The sequence below is a fragment of the Ornithodoros turicata genome, chromosome 6, assembly GCF_037126465.1.
Source record: "Ornithodoros turicata isolate Travis chromosome 6, ASM3712646v1, whole genome shotgun sequence".
Classification (NCBI taxonomy): Eukaryota; Metazoa; Arthropoda; class Arachnida; order Ixodida; family Argasidae; genus Ornithodoros; species Ornithodoros turicata.
This window is the reverse complement of record NC_088206.1, coordinates 47,511,782-47,532,283: the sequence shown is the minus strand read 5'-3', so window position 1 is coordinate 47,532,283 and position 20,502 is coordinate 47,511,782. Positions and strand designations below refer to the sequence as shown.

The window sequence follows — 20,502 nt, the reverse complement described above, 5'->3', positions numbered from 1 at the left end:
GACGTCACTTCCTGTAATCTCGTTCCCAGTTGCTTTTCCTATGTTGAACTTGTGTAATTTCCTCCACCCTCACCCAGGAATCGGAAATAACGAAAATAGCGGAGACTGCGATGCTGCGATGTTGTGATTGTGATATTGTGTAGAGTTGGTCAGTTGTGCATCGGGTGTCTAACTTAATTTGAACCGCTGCGTTTTAGTGGCGCACTTTGCACACAAGAAAATGTCGAGATCGAACGAACGACTTCGTGATGTGCTACAAGGTTCGAACAGTCCACGCTCATACTCTAATCAGCTTACTATGCTAATGCTTACTTTGTATGTAGATACAGGGTGTGTGCAGAGCAGTAAAGTATATCCAAAGTCGGAATGATGCGGTGTAGTTGGTTATAATTCATGACAACCATTGAAGGCAGCACAAGGAACATAGATGGGCTAGATGTTGGTTAGATACATAGATGGGAGTTGTCCCTGTTGTTTCTCTGTATCTTACCCGTCTATGTTCCTTCTGCTGCCCCAATGGTTGACATGAAAAGAAGACCCGTATTTGCGCACTTAACGAAATGCAGGTGTACTTTATCTGCACGCACCTTTTATGTTGAGCTATGGTGATGTAGCAAGTAGGGGCTGGCGAAGCAGGGTTGTTAAACTTACTTTTCAAAAGTATGAGTTACAGATAGGTGTGTTCAAAAGTATCCCAGTTGCAGTTATCCCACGAAAAAAAAACTATGCTGACACAGTTGCAGGTAACTCCAAAGCAGTACTTGATAAATACTATTTAGTTCACACTCAGGGTGTGGGCTGAGGCTAGTACAAAAAGGCCAAAGACTTGACGAGGCCCTGGATCCTGTACTGTTCAAGTGAAGGATATTCCCAGGATTTTCACCTCTGTGTGTGTGTGTGTGTGTGTGTGGGGGGGGGGGTGACAGCCATATCTGCTGCTTTTGTGGCGATTTTGGCCTTGCTGGCCAGTATATTTTTTTTGGGGGGGGGGCGGAGGGGGTGCTGGGAAAATCCTTGGTTCAAGTAACAATACCACTAATTTGCAGTCATGTGTTATACACAGTACACATGCGCTGTAAACAGTAACATTAAACCAGAAGAAGCTTCTTAATATTTCTATTTTTGAGGCAAAAACTATTTAGGTTTCTAGAGTGAAAATCATTTAGTAAGTTAGGCGCCTGGTAGGCAATGGACTGAAGTCAATAACGCATCCAAGAGAAGGGAATATGCAAAGGATACAGTGTTCTGAGAGTATTCGTGCTTTCATTCTTGGAAAGAAAAAAGAGGATGTGTGGATTTTCTACTGTGGTCTTTTTCTTGTAAAGCTGTAACAGGCGATATTTATACAAAGAGCCTATCTTTAGCCTTTCATATTTATGAAATGGACGGTTGCATCCGTTCTACTCGATTTAGAAACTGTAGTGTCATTTTATTCCTCCTTGACCACTGAACATGGCACATACAAAATGTGCGAAAATCCCACACGAAATAGTAGCGTCGCTTGACTGTTATTCAACGGAATAAATTACAAGAGCAGACACTGGATGTTCAGGGTATTCCAGAAATCATCTCTCTGGAAAAACGAGGAAACGTCACTCCCTCAGAACCAATGAGTACGCAACCTTGAGAAAAGAAATACTGTGGCCCTGCGGGCATCTCATAGAGTTACAGGGTATCTGGACGACGCCTTTCTTCCTCTGAGTGCCGCGCTCCACTTAAATTATCCACAGTCCTACTCGGTGACACGTGCACATGTCGCCATGCTCGGCAGACAAACCTTACGTGTAACATCACGGCGCCATTCATTTTGGCTCCACCTTTATTGAGGCGAAGTGGAAAGGATCGACACAGTTTTATTCCGATCGAGTACCTTGTCGTACAGCCCACCATTATCAGTGGCTGACGGCTGATAACAGACACGTTGATAAAGGTGTGTTTGTGGCATGGTTTTTCTTCTTCTTGCACAGGAGGGAGGGTATTTGGATGGAGCCAACAGTTCCAGAAGCATAAATATCAGCGAGCGTGCTTTGTCCAGCGACTGATTTTCGACTGTCAAATTTTTCTCGAAATCACGTGAAAAATATTGAAGTGTGTCATGGCCATAGCCTTCCGAATTGAGGACGAAAAATGCTGCCTTTGATTGGGAATTTTTGGAATTTAATTATGCAAATTAGCTTAATTAATGCGTGACACGAGCGCAGACGACCTGATTCTGTGGCAAGTGTCTGTATGAGTCTATTCCAAGTAGTTCTATAATTTTTTGAAGTAAAACCTAGTTTTAGGAATTTAGTGACATCTTCTCACGTAACACCCTGTATAATGAACCCTGCATTTGTATTGATTTTGGTTATATCATGAATGTATAAAATAAACAGCAGTGGACTGAGAATACTGTAGAACCCTGTGAGAACCCTGTAGAACACCCGCACATACAGGCAGCAGTTCATATTCCCGTTTGTAGATGAAGAAATAGTTTTGTGGAGCCTAAGGAAGAGGCAACAAGGTCTAGTGCTGTACCTCTGACCCCATATTAATAATTAATAATTAGGGACTTTACGTCGCGAGACAACTGTGCTCTGACCCCATATGAAAATTATTTTGCAAGATGAATGTTGTGATTGATACAGTCGAAGGTCTTATTTAGATCTTAAAAAATCCGTAGAGTAAGCATATGTTGCCCAAAATTTTTTAAGATGTGTTCTTTTTTGGTAGAGAAGTGCAAGTTCCGTCGACCTGTTCTCTTGGAAACCAAACTGCTCGGTGACAATCAGTCCATGCTTTTTAATGAAGTGTAGTGGATTTGATGTTTTCCAGAACTTTAGAAAATATAAGAAGAATGCATATTATTGGTCTGTTGCTCCTGAGGTCTTTTTTATCATCACTTTTGTGAAGCACAACAACCTCTGCTGCTTGCATGGATCCAGGAAATTTTCCGACTCTTGGCAACATGTTACAGATCAGTGTTAAGGGACAGGCCAAATAGTCGCTGGCATATTTAATTGGTAGGATTTGCATATTGCATAATCAATACTTCTAGAGTTGACAGTCCTCTCCTCTATCATCTCCAGGAATTAACTAAACCACCTTCTCTGTATCTTCACAAGATCATCTTCTCATTAACTAAGCGCATCTTCTCGGTTCACCTGATACTATATTGAATAATGCATTTCTTAGTTGTAAATGGATATAAATCTGCATATGACAGTGTATGTAATATTTTCCTCGAGGTGCACGAAAAGTAACAACCCTGGATGCAAGTAGGAGAACCACATGAAGGGGACACATCCCCATGAGTTAGTATGTGACTGGGATTGTAGTACTCGGGCATTATGAAACCAAAGTTCCGCAAATGAGATGGGTTTGAGAAAATGTTGCCCACTTCACATAACCACAATCTTGCTTCCTTCTTGCTGCTTTGCTCATAATTACATGTGGCATAACCAACACTCTTGGCAATTCGTAGTTTTCTGCATGAGTAAATATGCATCATTTTTGTTTTTCAGAGACAAAATATTTCTTGGCAGCAACCTTAGAAGGAGAAAGCTTGTCTCCTTCTGTTTTCTTAACTAGAGGAAAGCTTCTGCAGAAGCTGGAACAGCTGGAAAAGGATGTTCCACATCTCTTTTACGTCATGGGATCACCTTCCCGACAGCTCTCGAGCCCCTACGTAGATATGCAGGCCGGTGTGGCTCTGCCTACTTCCCAAGACTCGAGTCTGGGTTAGTGCAACTGTTTTCATGTCATCCATTTAACATTATAAAATGGAAGTGAAGGCATGTTTCAGTTTTTGCGTACGAGGTGGTATCAAAAACTTCAGAGACAAGTTCTGTAGCGTGAGAAGAGAGGGTAGCACGGGGATGCCTGCACAGCGGATGATCTTAGTGGCCTTTCATTAGTTATTCTGCTGAGTGGCAGCGTTCTGCAAACATTGGTAGATGTACTACACAAGTTTTTTTTACCACGTGCACAGAGTGGAGAGGTTGCAACAAGTTCCGCCTTAAACCCGGCGTGCTCTGAGTCACACTCGCGTTTCAGGAGTGGTGGAAGATCACTGGAAGATGAAGAGAGGTCAGGTCGATGTTCCATCAGCACTACCTCAGGAAATGTTGGCAAAATTGGGGAACTTGTGCATGAGGAGAGCAGGACACTCCATTCAGGATATCGCTAACATTGTAAAAGTGTATACTCATGTTCAACTTAAGAAGGAAAAGAAATCTAGTCCATCAACTACATATGCCGTTGGAGATAGGGACATGTAATACTGTGCCAGGGGCAATACCGCAGTGCCACCACGCAGTGTGGTGTCGGCCAGTCTAAACAGCCAATACGGAAGCAGGGTGAGTGTGATGGATTACACTATCTGGTGGAGGAGCGACCGTGAGCTCTCTGTGTCCAGCATCCTATCTGAGGCGCAGTAATATTATGAGAGCCTGAGGAATAGATTGCTTTTCCTTTTTAAGTTAAACACAATTATAGTATAGAACAGTGCAGGCAGTCCTCATATCTGTTTTGAACATGCACCATGTTGCTGTAACGTTTGTGCCCAGGACTCTGACCCCAAAATCGAAGGCACACAGTGTCGAATTGTGTTAGGGTCTTCGTCAGCACGTCTTAGATGACACAACTTTCATGCCGTCGTGAGTGTCGTCACTGGGAGTGAGGCCTTGGTCTATAGCTACGACATGGAGTCCAAATGACAGTCTTTGCAGCGGAAAAGTTCAGCACCTCCAAGGCCGAAGAAGGCGAGGCAGGTCAACAGCGTGAGCAAGTGCTTCATCATGACAGTGCACCCACTCACACAGGCGTTAAAAATACACCTTTTTTTTTTTGCTGCAACAGCATGACCGCCATGTCCCACCTGCCCCATTCACCGGATTTGGCTCCTTATGATTTCTTCCTTTTCCTGGTGATGAAGCTTAAGCTGAAGGGCTGTCCTTTTTAAACCATGTACGAGATCCAACGTGAATCGCAGCAGGTGCTTAATGTGCTCGAAGAACAGGATTTTCAGAGAAAAAAATGCTAGGAGTGGTGTATCTCTGCACAAGGGTTCTTCACTGAGGAATGTAGTGCCCAAACTTAAAGGGGTTGCGACAGGTCATCCCACGTTATCCCAGATAAGGGTAAAAGGCGGTTCTTTGCACTGATGTGAACCTGCATTGAAAGTTTCACAGCGAAGAGGGTAATACAAGCGAAGAAAATGGGCACCGCGAATGCCGAAAATCATGCGTCTCTGACATCACAGCCCTCGCTGCCGCCAGTGAAGCAGCACACGAGAAGTCACATGCTTACGGCTGCCAATGGGAATGGACGCAACTCTGAGCTCTGTGACGTCTGCGCTTTGCTCGGGAGTGTGTTAGAGGGCTTGTACCTCGTGAAGTACAACACATAGAAGAACAATTCTTTTTTCCTAAGTATTCTGGCGTGCAGTATGCTTCCATCATGTAATGAGCCACATCTATGAAAGTGTCCTAACCCCTTTAAGTAAAGTATGTATTTTGCTTATTTATTTACTTTATTAGTTCGCTTAATTTGGTAGTCTCCTAATTTTTGATACCACCTTGTATTAAACCTCACTAGCTGCGATTAAGTTAGCAGAAAGAACACATTTTATTTATTGAGGATCGGCCACATACATTAAAATTATCAACATTGTACAGTGGTATGCTGCACGATTAAGTAAAATCTGTATTACATATTACATACACCCTACACTCAGCAACAAACTGTCTTACTGTCTTTGTACTGTCTTACGCTTAGTACAACTTTTCAAAAGTGTTGCGAGAATGTTGTCGTCCTGTATTAAATGAAAAAGGTAATCATGTTGTCTGAGTGTTGGAAGCAAATCACTTTCTGGACTGCCTTTGGAACAGAGGTTCATTTTATGAGTGTTTCAGTTGCTGACATTGACCAGTAATTTCTCCACAGTACTGCAGTTGTCATTTAGTGTAAACGTTAATGTATTTCCTGAAGTGCTCATCTTGAAACCCGCAGAATATGTGTACTCTGACACAGCCGTGACCATGGATGGAGGATCAGAGGAGACACAAGTCGAGAACAGGTCCTTTCTAGAGGAGGACGAAGGTATTGCGTAGAATTGATTCCAGTGCACCTTCACCATTCTTCGTTTCTTTGCCTAGTCCTTGGAATACCCATCATTGATGTCCCAGCTTCAGACCTCTCCAAGGCTGAGAAGACTGGCTACTTGGAGAAGAAAGGCAAAGGCATGTGGCATTTTTTTGGTGGACTCCATACGTTTGAATGTCCTTTTCACTGGGAAGGCTTAGGGGTGCACCTTGTGTTTGAGTACTGCACAGGCTGCCCTATAGTTACGAACTGTAGTTTGGTCAAGGGAACCAAGCTGTTCGACTAGTCTTACAGTGCAACATACAGGGAATGTATTAAAACCCAATTACCATAATTTACCCGCAGCTGCACCACAGATAAGCCGCAGGACCTGTTTTTAGGAACATTTTAAAAATTTTCTGGCAGATAAGCAGCGACATGACTGATTTGTGCGATAAAGCAGTGGTGCAGATATGAAATCAACCCATTAAAATGGATATCACTAATGCGACCCTTACTGCGGGTCTTCCGACAAAGGAAACCATAAATCTTGTAGTCCACATTCCGGGGTCGGCACGGTGTACAACAAAGGAGGCCAGTTTGGACAGACGACTGTCATATTTCAACTGTTCATGTCCCCAGGCATCTTGAGGCCTGTGTTGTGTTTGTCCCTCTGTATGTTCCAGCCTCAGAACAATCACTTTCCATAAAGCTTTCGTTCCATATACAGTAGAACCTTGCTAATTCGAAATTCTGGTTAATTCGAAGGATTGCTGCAGTCTTCACGCGTTTCAAGCTGACCGCATAACTTGAAAAAACTGACCCGTATCCCACTTAATTCGAAAGTTCTTAGTGCACCAACTAGGTGCAAGTTCTGAATCAGAATGTTGCACGATCCAAAGTTCGTACGCAACTTTGTACGAGCCAACGGTGCGCGTGGCCAAGTGATGGAGTTAATAGCCAGTCTTGAACCAACAGTGACGTGTGATGTCAATTTCGGAAAGCGACAGACAAGATAAGTGAGTGTTTCAGCAAATAAATATATTTTCCTTCACCATGTGCCCAGAAACGCCTGCTTCATTCAAAAATTTTTCTCCGTCGACGATTTTGAATTAACAAGATTCTACTGTATGACATTGGTGCTCCAAGTCAACACAGGTTGAATGCAATAACAAGCACGTTGGTTCCAGAGCGACTGGGTGGCCTGCTGAGCACTTATCAGAGGCGCTGGTGCGCCATCCGTGACGGAGTCCTCTACATATATGACAAACCAACAGACAAGCGGCAGAGAAGTCACATCCTTTTGTCCAAATACGAGGCTCGCCCGTTCCCCATCAAGGACAGCTCCAAGAAGGACGCCATCTTTGAGATTGTCTGCCCCGGAAGGAAAACATACCAGGTCTCAGTTTGATAGGCAGCATATAAGTAGGACCTGACTTTTTTGGGTTAAACCAGGCTATTTCCTCCTGAATCGTTGCACTCCATTTCTCCCTGAATTCTAATCACATATCACGCTGTATCACATATTGTGTGTGCTATTTAGTGGCAGCTGCATGCATACACTATTTGAGTGCAACAATAAAGCATGCGAAGCACATTTGATATTGCAACATGTGGTGCTTCTCACTTAGATCTGGCTGTCTTTATGTCTAGACAATACATGCACTTAAGCTGTGGGCTGCTTGCTGGACAGAAAGAAAAAGAAAGCACCCGACTTCATCCCGAATTACGATTTAAAAATGGCACCCAGTTCTCCTCCCAAAATCCGGGAAAGGCATTTAACCCGAAAGAGTCAGACCCTATGAAGAATGTGGCTTTTTGGGGTGACTGTACTAGAACTACATTCTCATTTTAGAAAGAGTCACAGGTGGTGCACTTTTTGAAATCTGCGCATTATCTATACAGTAATATGCTATCCTTTTGATTCAAAGTTGAATGCATAATTTTGACTGAGCTGAGGTGAGCAATTGCCCAATATTTTGAACTCAGTGAGTTCAAAGAAGACTCCCTGTATACAGTTAACACTTGAGTAGTTGGAGCTTGCTAGTGTAGCTAGCTTTTCAGTTGGGTCATTCCACGCCAAGTGACCCAGCGATGCTGCTCGACCACGCCGATTTTAACGAAAAATATCAGAGTTCATTGTGGTGGTAGACGTTGCGCAAATCCGAAATATCAGCCTCAAACAGCAACGCATTCCGACGCTAGTGGACTCCGAAGTTCGCACTTCGAGCAAAAATCGTGCCCCCTCTGGAAGCGTGTTGTGAGCGTTCTACAGCATAGGTGAGGAAGTTACTTTTATTTTGTAGTGCACTACCGTTACTCACTACTTTTTCAAAAAATAACGCGTTACGTTATTCGTTACTGTTGCGGTAGTAGGTAACGCATTACTAACGCCGTTACTTCTGATAAGTAATGCCATTACTTTTGCATTACTTCACCAGTTGTCCTTATAATATGTACCATTTTGATTGAGTCACATAAGTGCATACCGCAAATCAATACAAGCAATGTTGGGCACAAACAAGGGTCACGCATGAACACAACTTACATGTACGATTTATTGCAACGCAGAAGTAGTTGATGTTCAAAATTTTCATCGGTCAGCTTCGCCCGTTGGGCTGAGAGGACGCCTAATGACCAGTGAGTGCTCCTTGTCAAGGTTGATAGAGACGGTGACCTTTTATCTCATACAGTACAAATCCAAACAGCCAATTCCTTGTTACTTTGTTACTTGTTCAGAGGGTAGAGGCTATTTTTCTGCCGCTTTTGCCCCATTCGTCCGAAAAATACCAGAGGGAGTGAAAAACAGAGGTGGTAAACAAAGGTGACACCTCAACCAGGGTAGGTCAACAACCCTTCTTTTGCGTTCTTCGTGGGTGTCGATGTGACCTTCTTGTCATTGTTGAAGATGAATAGAAAAAATCGGGGATTTTCCCGGATTCTGGAGGCACAGTCCTCGCTCAAGCTTTCAAGTTCCCGAACACGCAGTAACGCATAACGCCGTTACGCGTTAGTTGTTAAAAATGTAATGACGTTACGTTACTCATTACTTTTCTCCCAAATGTAATGCGTTACCATATTTCACTACTCGAATGTAACGCGTTACCGGTAACGCACTACTTTGTAACGCGTTACTCCCCACCTATGTTCTACAGTACCGAAGAAGGTCAAAATTTAAACGGCTTTTCTAGATGGACAATGCCATCTACTGAGTGACTCTCAATAGTCTACTGTAAAATGTGGGATTTCGGAGATTCTGGGAAGTAGTACTTCAAAATTTGCCCAGCTGACATTTTTTTATTAAGATAACTACAACATCTACCAAAACGAAATTTTGCTGGTGTGAAGTCCCTCAGGAGTAGTGTGTAATAAAAAATTATTAACCCTTTTCTCAACTGTCTAGGTGTTGTAAAAAAACCGTAAATTTTAGGAAATCCTTAAAAAGTGCATATTTCAGGGTTAAAATTTTCAATGGCGATAACAAGCTAGAAAGATGCTCTTCAGACAGAACTGTAGAATAACTCCTCATTTATGCGTGGAGAAAAAATTAGGAAGGTTTTTTTCTGATAAGCTGAAGAAATAATTTCTTTTTCTCTCTTTCGACCAGCCCCAAAGGACAGTTCAAGTTCGCTTGACTGCTGATTTCCCTTTTTCCTCTTTTGGCATTTGCCTATTGCTGCTTAAAGTATGGCTATAAATTTCGACCTTGTACTGCTTCCATTCCTTTTTGCGCCTCTCCTTCCTTCATGTAACAGAGATTAGTACCTCTGTTGGGATATCACATGCCCTATAGTTAACGCGCTGTTTTATGAACAGAGTCAAAGCTTCTGTTTCAATTTCGTTTATGGTCACCCTGTTACATTTTTCACATTTTTATTTACCCACGTATAAAGATCAGGAGGCATCAAGATTTGGTTTCTGAATGGCCTATGTAGGCTAGCTTTTGCTGCGAGACTCTTCAACGTTCTCCTGATACCGTCACGGGGACCCCTTCCATGTGATGTCGCAAAAAAATGCCAAGAAGCTGATATACCAAAGTCATATACAGGGTGTGTGCTATAAAAGGTCAGTCACATTTTCGTGCAAGAAGTGATACCTCCTTGATGCTATACCTCTATCACGAAAAGACTTTCTCTGCCTCAAAGTGAATAATTTATGCTAGAGGAACCTACGAAACGATTGTGGTTACCTAGCACTGTGTAACAAAATAAATATGACCATGCAAACTTTCACCTCCATCCATCGGTATTGCGCATAGGAAACACATGAAGACGAAAGTTTCCGTGGCCGTGTTTATTTTATTACGCAGTGAATGGTAACCACAATTTTTTCGTAGGTTTCTCTGGCATAAGTGATTCACTGTATGGCAGCACAAGTCTGTCTCTCAAATAGATATATATACCGGCCTCGGTGGCTCAGTTGGTAGCGTGTTCGCCTTCTGATCTCGAGATCGCGGGTTCGAACCCGGCCGAGGACGCCAGCAACTTGGTGGCAGGGTACAAGTTGCTTAGACACGCCGTCTTCCGTGAGGGACGTTAAATACGTGGTACCGTGTGGTGAGCTTTCATCGCACATTAAAGAACCCTCAGGTGGGCAAAAGCAATCCACAGACTGACCGCTATGGCGTCGCTCATGATCTCAGTTGTCTCGTGACGTAAACATCCAATTATAAAAATTATATATACAAATAGATATAGTGTCACGAGCGAAAATGTCATTGACCCTTTATAGCATACACCCTGTACTTGGTAACAGACAGTGACTAATTTTTTTGTTTTTATACTCTGACGCAGCACCATCTGTAAAGTACTCAGTGTAAAACTTTCGCAATCTGAGGATTGTCCGTGGCCAAGCTTTGTAGGAGTTGCCTTTGAAAAGAGTGCACTGCTGAGTTGTCATGCGTTACTCAGTTAGATATCATTTATAAGTCTTGTGCTTTAGATCTTTGTCCTGTTTGTCAACATCACAAAATAAACAATGATAGGATGGATAGTCGCCTGGCTATCATGCCAATACGCATTTTCTGTCGTACCTGGACCGAAGGCATATGATGTTCTGAGAGGCAATGCTCTAATCACCACACTGCAGTAATATAGCAGATTTCAATAATGTGTACTTATGGCAGTGCAGCTACCCAGAGCTACACGGCGGAGGATTATTAGTGTCATGCCTGAAAACATAGACGAGAAAGAACGTTTTACAGAAATGACGCGCATGATTTTAAGAAACTACCACGGAACAAAATTGGGTCACTATCACACCAGGAAGGAAGAAAATCAAATCATATACGAAGAGTGAGTTCTGATACACTACAGGTTCATTATAGAAGTAAAAATATCGATCGCCATATGTGCTATAGCTGAATTTCCTTTAGAATGTACTAGTCATCGTAATCTCATAGAGGAACTTTCATGTGGAATACCAGTTGCGAACAAATGGGAAGGAGAGAAAAGCCAGATAATGGAATATGTTGCTCTAATTCATTCCTCTAATTCCCGTGAAACGGTTATAGTAAAACAAGCTACGACAAAAGAAGGAAAGCGATTCAACACTGTGGCTGCTGTGGCTGTCCTTTGCTTGTGCTAGCGGTTGCCGAAGTGTCACCGGCGTACATACCTCAGTAGTAGGTTCGAATTTCTTTTTCCAATGGTGTTTTGTGATTAGTGCAGTTCAGAAAACGAAGATTTTGTCAGTTGATAAGGAACTTGAGATAATCCATGTCGTGTCCATGGCTGAAAAGAAAAATTACGTTACTATCCACCACTTATGGACATCCTGTGCTCGCCACGACACATGTGTGACAACAAAAATTAGACTTCAACCTCCCTCTACAAGTCGCCCATGGCAAGTTCACAAAGGAAATGTATGCAAGACTCCTGACATGGGCTGCCGCAGAGAGCATGAGAGTATATAGTGACGGTAGCGCGCGCTGTCTGCGCAGGACCCTGAACTTTAAAAATTATTTTCTCTGCTATAAAAAAATTACTTTTTTAAAACTTGCTCCTTGTGTTCCTTGGGCATGATACTCTCTTCCAGCTTTCACTGTACGTCTTTCTGCGCTTCACTATTTTTGTTATTTACGGTTAAAGCTGTCGTATTTGCACCAGAGTTGCATCTTCGCGTATTTTGTTATCCTATTTTTTTGTTTAGCCTCTCGCCGAAACTTTTTTGGCTTGTTTACCCATTCGTATCTCAACATCAAAAATAGTTTTGTGTCTTTACTTCTAGCGATATAGCCCAGAAAAAATGCGAAATTTGCTTCTCGAAGCATTTTTCGCACCCCCCTTAGGATACGTATGGTGAGTAGCCAGAATATTTGCGGCAAATGAAATACGTAAACGGACACTTCTTCCTTACTGCGGCACGAAAACAGTTGCGGTATCTCCATAATTTTGGCGACACCATGCGTTGACTGCAGGGGTGGTCAGAGGCTAACCGCGTGACTTTAAACAGACACTTAGGGACGACTATTTTGCGATTGCAGCTAAAACATTTGTTTTAGTGGTTTTCCCCAAGTAATGAATTTGTATGAATTTTTATAAACAAGATCGATGCGGGTCGAGCATCCCCTCTGGGATGTTTGGCATGGAATGACCCTGTGTGTACTTTGCCTGAGGGAGGGGCACCGCCCTCCCATGTGTACCCTAGCTGTAGAGGATTTTGATTTGATGTCTGGAAGGTTGCCTCTAAAAAGTTGACTCATGAATAATGCCTGCAGCCCAGGAACAAAAAGGGTGTCTTAAAGACGTTCCTTAAGTTCAAAATTTCAGCAATGCTACTTCCCCAGGTGAGACATACATACTCCAACAAAGAAGCTAAAGGGCATTCATGGCAAAGCTGAGGCAGGACACCAATTTGTTTGTTTCACAAGTGACCTGTGGATGTTCAGAAGCAACCACAGCTTCGTCGGTGTAATGTGCCACTGCCTGACATCAAATTTTGAAATCATGATAAGTGTACACCCAGTAAGTGTACACTCACCTGAAGAACAGGAAACACTATCATGCAAAATTAAAGGGTAGGGGCTTCCCACAGAAGAATTGCATATCTCTCTGTTGTGACAGTTAATGCCAGAAATATTACACTAAAACTGTGGGCTACAAATTGCAAACTTTTAGCGCAAAAGGCGCATATTGTAAACTTAGTACTAGACGGGCCGGTTGGTACATATCTCTAGGCTGGTGGCACAGGAACAAGAAGCATGTTATAAAATTAACGTGGATATGTTATTAGTTATTCAGAATCTTTCCCCTCATTCGATTGGATATTTGATTCGCCTTCAAATATTTGAATTTGCACACCCCCTACCCAAAAGTATTACTGTCTCAGCAAGTAATACAGTAATACTGGACATATTTTAGGGTATTGTACTAATACAAATACTTTTTGAAAAGGTGTATTATAATACCTAGTACTAATACAAAAATGTATTACAGTTATCCTATACTATTATATGAGGGGCGTTCAAGTCAAACCGGGACTTTTCATTTTTCGCAAAAGTAAAATGAACTTAAGAGGCGAGAAATTAGTTTTATTTTTCAAGTAATCTCCAGCTGCACTAATGCACTTGTCCCAGCGTTTCACGAGGGCTTGGATGCCAGCAGCGTAGAAATCCTTACCGGCGCATAGCAGCCATGATCGGACCGCATTCTTGACCTCGTCGTCGCAGCTGAAGTGGCGGCCCCCAAGGAACGCCTTCAGTGGTCCGAAGAGATGGAAATGGCTGGGGGCGAGGTCTGGACTGTAAGGGGGATGTGGCAGCAACTCCCAGCCAAGTTCCTATAAGGTGCCTGTCGTGAGATGTGTGGTATGCGGGCATGCATTGTCCTGTAGGAGGAGGACTCCTTTGGTGATGAGCATAGATTGAGAAGTTACCCGTCAAAAAGAACTTGTTAAAAGTTAAGTTACCGTGTGAAAAATGTAACTAAGTTAATAACAAAGTTCTTCAGCCTGAAACGTAACTCGCAGTTACTGAGTTCCTTTAAAAAAAGAACGAGTTACTTCCAAGTTACTTCAGGCACCAAATAGCATTACGCAGGTGCAGCGCGCATGAGCAGTTGAGTTAGACCTTGAGTTGCCTGCGGAGGAGTGCAACACGCTTAGATCGTTGTCGTTTATATCCAACAAGAGACCTCTCCCTGCATGTAAACAAATGATGTCATGGTGTTCGACAGTGCCACAAATTTGGTAGAATTGAACTACGCTCGAAGCTAGAGGTGAACAAGGTCGCACCCGAAAGCCACGATCTTGAGGGTCTACGATATGTTCCCTTAAAGACACGCGACCCTTGGTCCTGCTCTTCCTTCAATGAGAGGCAGAGAACAAGTGCCCATTCGTGGAACCCAGCCTTCTCCTTCCGATTTGTTTCGGTTTCAGTCTGTCTGCTCACCTCGTTGTCGGCTATCTTGTCCGGCACGTGTCTCCTGTTTTGCACAAACTTTGGACCACCACGTGGTGAACGCGGAGGCCTGTCGCGTGTGAAAATGACGAAAAAGAAGTAGCGCGAGCCATTTTTACAATCAGGAGACAGAAAGTCCCGATTTGACTTGAATGCCCCTCGTAATACATGCCCACCCCTACCCACCGATTTGCTTAGTTCCACCACCTAGGACCACATTTGTCGGCTCTTGTAAGTTTTTGTCAGTGTGAGGTTACTTCCCACTCTTTGTGACTAGTGTTCATGCTTTATCAATTTTTCCAGTTTGTTGCCTTCAACACAAAAGATATGAAACAGTGGATATCAGCGATTGAGAGAAACAGCATAAAGGTGACCTCACCAAGTAAGCACTTGTGGTAATTGCTCAAATCCAGGAAGTACTTGTAAAGGGAGCTTTCAACTCATAGAGCCCTCCTAAGTTCAGTCAGTTGAAGATACTAAGTTCAGGGTTCACAAAGACAAAAAGTTGTCAGAGAACTTGTATCTCTGACTTTTCAGAATTCTCATTCCAGTGAATTCGGGGTAAAGTTTATCACAATGTATTTGTGTAATGACTTTTCTGAATAATTGAATGAACTCTAATGATTTTATTAGAATTTCCATAATAAATGGTGAAGGTGCAAGTGCCAAAAAAGAAACTAATCAGAAAATCTCTGATGGTTACTGTGACATCCATTTTAAAAATGCAAGTAGGTAGTTACAGAGTACGTTTTCCATCCGAAACAGCTTCTAGGGAGGAAGCTCCGCAGCCCTGCGAGCCCCCGATGTCTCAGACGAGCCCTGACGAGCCCCCGACAAGTCCCGACCTCTCGTATGAGGATCTGTCAACTGAACCCCTTTATGAGGATGGAGAGAGCTTTCTTGAACGTGAGGAAAAGGAAGACTGGTACATGGGACTGTGGGACTGCATTGGCGACCACCCTGATGAGCTCTCTTTCAAGAGGGGAGACCTTCTGAAGGCTGTCAGCAGGGAACATCCGGCTTGGTGGCTGGCACAGACGCAACATGGAGAGACAGGCCTCGTTCCCTCTTCCTACCTCATGAACGCCTTCGAAAGGGTTGAGGAGTGAAGTGAAAGGTATCCCTGAGTGTCAGTGAAGAAGCCTTAGAAACGTGTGTGTTCATTAGTGCTTCAACGAGGGAGAAAGTGACAAAAGCTCCCGAAGCCAGTCGAAGCTGCCTCATTTTGAACTTCTCAGGTGAAGCGAAGATGAACGATGGGCAGCACATTGCGAACCTCTGTAGTCCCAGTGAATCCCCACTCCAGTCTCTGTCATAATCAGCAGTCGAGCCATCACTGCAATCAGTTTGAATTCATTAATTGCCAGTGTTTTGAAATAATCATGGAATCTCTCACGTTTTGTTTGCACCACGACATACTGCTAATTGTGTGGTGCGCCAATTTTTGCCAAAGCTGATCTACATACATGGCCTCTGAACCCAACTGCCACCCACCCCATCCCAAAGGGGCTGGCTGGGACACGTGTCTACTCTAGTCAGAACAATATTCTAGGACCATTGCTGTCCTTGTACTAAGATGCGAGTCTGGGAAGCTATAACGCACACCAAATTGTTTACACCTTTATTGGAAGTTTTGTTAGCTACTTTGCATGTCTCTGTGAAACCCTTGTGTGCTCACATAAAGAACAGCCTGATGTACAGACTGATTGTGGTACAGCCTTATTTCTTACACATGGCCAATGAAAATAGAGGAAGAAGAACATAATGCTAAACCCAACATCATCATGCTGTAAAGATGATGTGTGAGATCAAGGGCCCATTGTTCTACTGGGTAGGTTTGCAACTTTCCAGAAGCTCTGCATTCTGCAATCTAATTGCTAGCATTGATAAATTCACAAAAATTATTTTACATAGTTTGCACTGGTCCTTGAAACCCATGAACACCCCAGAATTTGAAAACACCATTTTCATCTTTTTCTCATTCTAGCAGAGGTGCAGTGCAAATTCTGCATAAGGTGGGAAAACTAGTTTCGAAAACCACAGGTATTAGCACTCATTGCAGTAGCAGTCAGTAGCGTGCGAGAAATCAGCGGCACCCTTCATTGTATTCATTAGCCTTCCTTTCTATCCTATGGTATTTAACACTCAGTCTTGTTTGTGAAAGGATCACTGTAGCGCAGTCCCCACGTATTCTGTCATGTGATACCCCTAGTTGATAAATGTTTTTGCCAAATATTGAAGTCCCGGCCATAAATTGTGTTTTACATCCTGGGTAAAATGGTGGCTCAGCCTTCAAAGGTCTTTGAAAGACCTTTGAAGTTTTGTTCCATAATTTAGTGGGAACCATGTTATAGGCACCTCTATGCCTAGGAGGCTTACTTCCTAATTTTTTCAGGAAAAGCAGAATCTTTCAGTCTTACAGATTTTTGTAGTAGTACATAAAATGATCATGCATCTTCATCAGTGTACATGGTGACCGCGATTGCCATGGTACACAGGAGAGCTCCCCCTAACAGTGTGCACTTTCTACCGTTTTCACAGTTGTGCAGAGGTTGGCACTTGTGACTTCTGCTCACTCATGCTGAGCTCATTCACAACACTGAGCATGAGTGAGTTTTGCTGAGGTATGCAGCTGTGTAATAGTTCAGTAAGTACCGTTCCGTTCTATTTGCCACTTTGGTTTCTCAGCAGAAGGTGGAGAGATTGATGAGTCCATGGAAGTAGCAAGTATGTATATACAAGGGATCCTTTATATAATTTTCATAGTGTATTGATTTTTATTATTTAGTTATTTAATTTTTATAATAAAACTGGGAGCTACCTTGATGTGGTTTTCACAGATGCATTATGTGGCCAGACGGTCATCCTGTCTGAAGCCTTATGTAACTACTGGACACCTATGGAGTTTCTTTGTGTTCTTGGTTCTGGTTTCCAACAGAACTGCTGGGCATCCCTAAAATTCATTAACATATTAATTAGATGTTGTGATTAGATGTAGATCAGGGAAATCAAAGATAGCAGAATTTTGAGTTATTTAAATCCGCGCACTTTTTAAAATATCCTGAAATGAGAACGTACCTCGAGACATAAATCGCTAAATTTTACTATGCAGATGAGCTGAAGCGACACACTTCTCGAGCACAAAAGGAGCGATGGGTGTTTGCCTTGGAGTCCAGGCAAAAATCTAGAATGGGACCAGTTCAAAGTGGTTTTTGAGACAGGTCTCATGCTGGTCCCCATTCCCAGGTGGTTCCCGTAGGGAACCACTATGGAGTGGGGACTGCTTGGGATCTGGAACCAGTCAGCAAGTGGGACCACTTGACAGATGGGATTTCAGTCTTGGTCCCAATCCAGTGGCTCCCTCAGCTAAATGGCACGAAAACTAGCCACATAGCTGCTGGGACCATTAGACCAGAGCTGAAAGGAAGCTTGATTTTGTGCACATATATATCATTCTATTAGAATCTTTATTGCAAGGTAGAGTTTTACAAAGACTACCTCACGTATTGCAATCAGCACTGGTATATGTAGATATGTAGTAAGTGACACACAGGCCTTGCTGAATTTCAGTTCAACCTACCCCTACTGAAACATCGCAAAAAGATACTGGGGACATAGGCACATTACATATACCACGTAAAGGGCTAATGAGTCAATATAGTAGCAAAAAATGTTAATGACACAGAAATGAGATTCAGAAAAGTGGGGGAACAAGGATACATCGCACATCCCCGTGATGGGCCCATGAGTCAATATATCAAAAAACTATCCTTGAGTTCGCGAGGGAGGCTCCGCCTCCAAAATGCACGCCAATAGGAGGACTCGGAAGGCGGAGCGCTGCGGCCTCTGTTCTTGCCTAACAGATGGCGCACCGGTAGCGCTCGGCTCAGAGCCGTATATTAAAAGAGAGTCTGGCCATTGGGAGGAGTCACAAAAAGAGGCTCGACTTGTCAATCACAGTTTCGCTCCACTGATTGGTTTGCTCTTTATCAAGGGGGTCGCCATGACACCTCATTGCCACCCAAAATGGCGACGAAAACAAACACAGTGAAGCGGGGATTTCGTGTCAAAAAATTTCCACAGACTACTCTGATTTTACGCTGCAAATGTACATCCTCATATACGTTTCTCGGAAATCAGTTTCAACTGATGCTCATCCATCGATATCTAACCGAAAATAATACGTTTTGTCGCCGGTGTTAGGCCTAGTGAACACGGCGATCACAACGAAAACATAACAAAAACGGCGCTGTGCTGTACAATCTTATATTTAATTGCTGGATTTCATGGATATAAATATTCTTGCCTCTTATATTCCAACTATTCATGTAGATTTGATTAAAAATCCTACCGACAACAGAGTGTGTCCCAGCAGGTGGTTCTGCCGGCAACGGTACAACGATGGAAGCAGACGACAATTCCCGACGTGCCTTACGCTCCCTAGGTGGCGCTCATCAAAATTGGCACGATTGGCACCAAAAATCCACCAATTTTGCAGATTGCGAGAGCTACCCATTTCAATCCCATCCAATCCACTTGCCACCCAAAATGGCGCTGCCCATGTTGGATAAGGGGGCAAATAATGAGGATAGGTTGATTGATAGCGCCCCATATTTTAAGACTTCATTGGTCGGAAAGCTGAAAAAGTGGGCGGAGCTTCAGGTATAGGCATGACCCATTAATGGCCAGACTCCCTTTTAATATACGGCTCTGGCTCGGCTCTAGCTCGGCTCGGGATATGTGACCCGCAGTCGTCTGCTTCTGCTTCTTCCGGTAGCGCTACGACCATGAAGCTGAACCGCAGCCCCTGCTCGGGAGACTCCTTTCGGCTGTAGTTCGAGTCATGGGCTCCGCCTCTCGGCGAACGTCATATGTCACGTGAGAAAGTCGCTTCTGCCTTCTGCCCGCGCGCCGGCCGCTGGGGATTCTTTTAGCTGCGGAGAGATGAGGGAATATGAACATGTGGACATGTGCTCGTAGTTTTATAAGGTAAATGTGTTTTACGCGCACTACTGCATAGCCTTGCTGGATAGAGATGACATGAGTTTGTGTAAAACCGACAGCGGTTCACTACACTGAGGGCATTCAGGTAGTTCTTCATCTCGAGCGAAACTGGGAAGTGTCTGAAGTTTCACCGCTACCCCACCTTTCCCCACATTTTTTCCCCCATTGGTCTTGTAGAGGAGGTGGTGTTCCCCTACATGAGTCCTGACCGGCGATGATGGAATGTCCCAGCGGGCAGATGGACGTGGCCTCACACTAGGCCGGTGCCGGTAGAACTGCCGTGCCAGCGCCGTAGCGCGTGGCAGCAGAGGCGCGTCGTCGTCGTCTTCCACGGGCCGCCACATCACTCCCCCCCTCAGACGCGGAGCGGTGCATGCGGTTGAGGTCCGCGTCGATACCATGAACAGGAGAATGAGGACGACTCGTGGATGGTGGACGATTGGAGATACGGCTTGCGATTGTGGCTGTTGATGCAGCAGCGGGATGGCGGGAACAAGGGCGCTGGATCCGGGCGGGTTCCAGAGATGAGTTGTGAGTGCTGAGTGGTTGGGTGCTTGAGTGCGTTGTGTGGCGTTGAGTTGCTGCGTTGCTTGTTGCTGAGGGTGTGCGTTGAGTGATCGTTGTTTGTTGCTGATTGTGTTGAGTTGCTGAGTGGGCGACAGTACCGCGACCGGTACGACAGCGTGAATGCCGGTTGCCGCCAGAGAAGTGCCGGGGAGGGCCATCATGAAGCAGGTGGAGGCCGGAAAGCCAGCTTACTGTGGTCTCCCTGCGAGTCCCCGGTGGAACAGTGGTCCCGGAGCGCCTTGCCTGCTAGAGGGTGGTTCGCTGCTGGTGTGCCGACGAAAAATTTAGGATGTTGAATGGCCGAATTACGCCGAACATGGTGTTCGTTGTTCGGGTCACCAAATGTAGAGGAGGTGGTGTTCCCCTACATGAGTCCTGACCGGCGATGATGGAATGTCCCAGCGGGCAGATGGACGTGGCCTCACACTAGGACGGTGCCGGTAGAACTGCCGTGCCAGCGCCGTAGCGCG

General features: G+C 44.1%; 1 protein-coding gene and 1 long non-coding RNA gene across 3 annotated transcripts; one reads left to right on the top strand and one right to left on the bottom strand.

Annotated features, from left to right (window-relative positions):
• The first annotated feature begins 46 nt into the window (after positions 1–46).
• On the top strand, positions 47–16,164 carry LOC135396626 (src kinase-associated phosphoprotein 2-like). Its single transcript, XM_064627696.1, has 7 exons — positions 47–260; positions 3,504–3,719; positions 5,992–6,081; positions 6,138–6,221; positions 7,254–7,462; positions 14,765–14,843; positions 15,227–16,164. The coding sequence occupies exons 1-7, from the start codon at positions 221–223 to the stop codon at positions 15,568–15,570; spliced, it is 1,062 nt and encodes a 353-aa protein (XP_064483766.1). The 5' UTR covers positions 47–220; the 3' UTR covers positions 15,571–16,164.
• LOC135396628 (uncharacterized) lies at positions 11,646–18,799 on the bottom strand. Of its 2 annotated transcripts, XR_010423481.1 has the most exons (4): positions 17,540–18,799; positions 17,283–17,414; positions 13,683–13,890; positions 11,646–11,795 (listed from the first exon to the last, which is right to left on the bottom strand). It is a non-coding gene; the product is annotated as an uncharacterized LOC135396628 (long non-coding RNA). The 2 variants fall into 2 exon arrangements; XR_010423480.1 differs by lacking the exon at positions 11,646–11,795 and having other exon boundaries at positions 13,600–13,890.
• Positions 18,800–20,502: the final 1,703 nt, after the last annotated feature.

Excerpts from the sequence above, each read along its gene's own strand:
- LOC135396626 (XM_064627696.1), top strand. The coding sequence starts at position 221 with ATGTCGAGATCGAACGAACGACTTCGTGATGTGCTACAAG. Across the intron at positions 6,082-6,137 it reads CTTTCTAGAGGAGGACGAAG|TCCTTGGAATACCCATCATT; the intron begins GTATTGCGTAGA and ends TTCTTTGCCTAG. Across the intron at positions 14,844-15,226 it reads CATAAAGGTGACCTCACCAA|CTTCTAGGGAGGAAGCTCCG; the intron begins GTAAGCACTTGT and ends CATCCGAAACAG.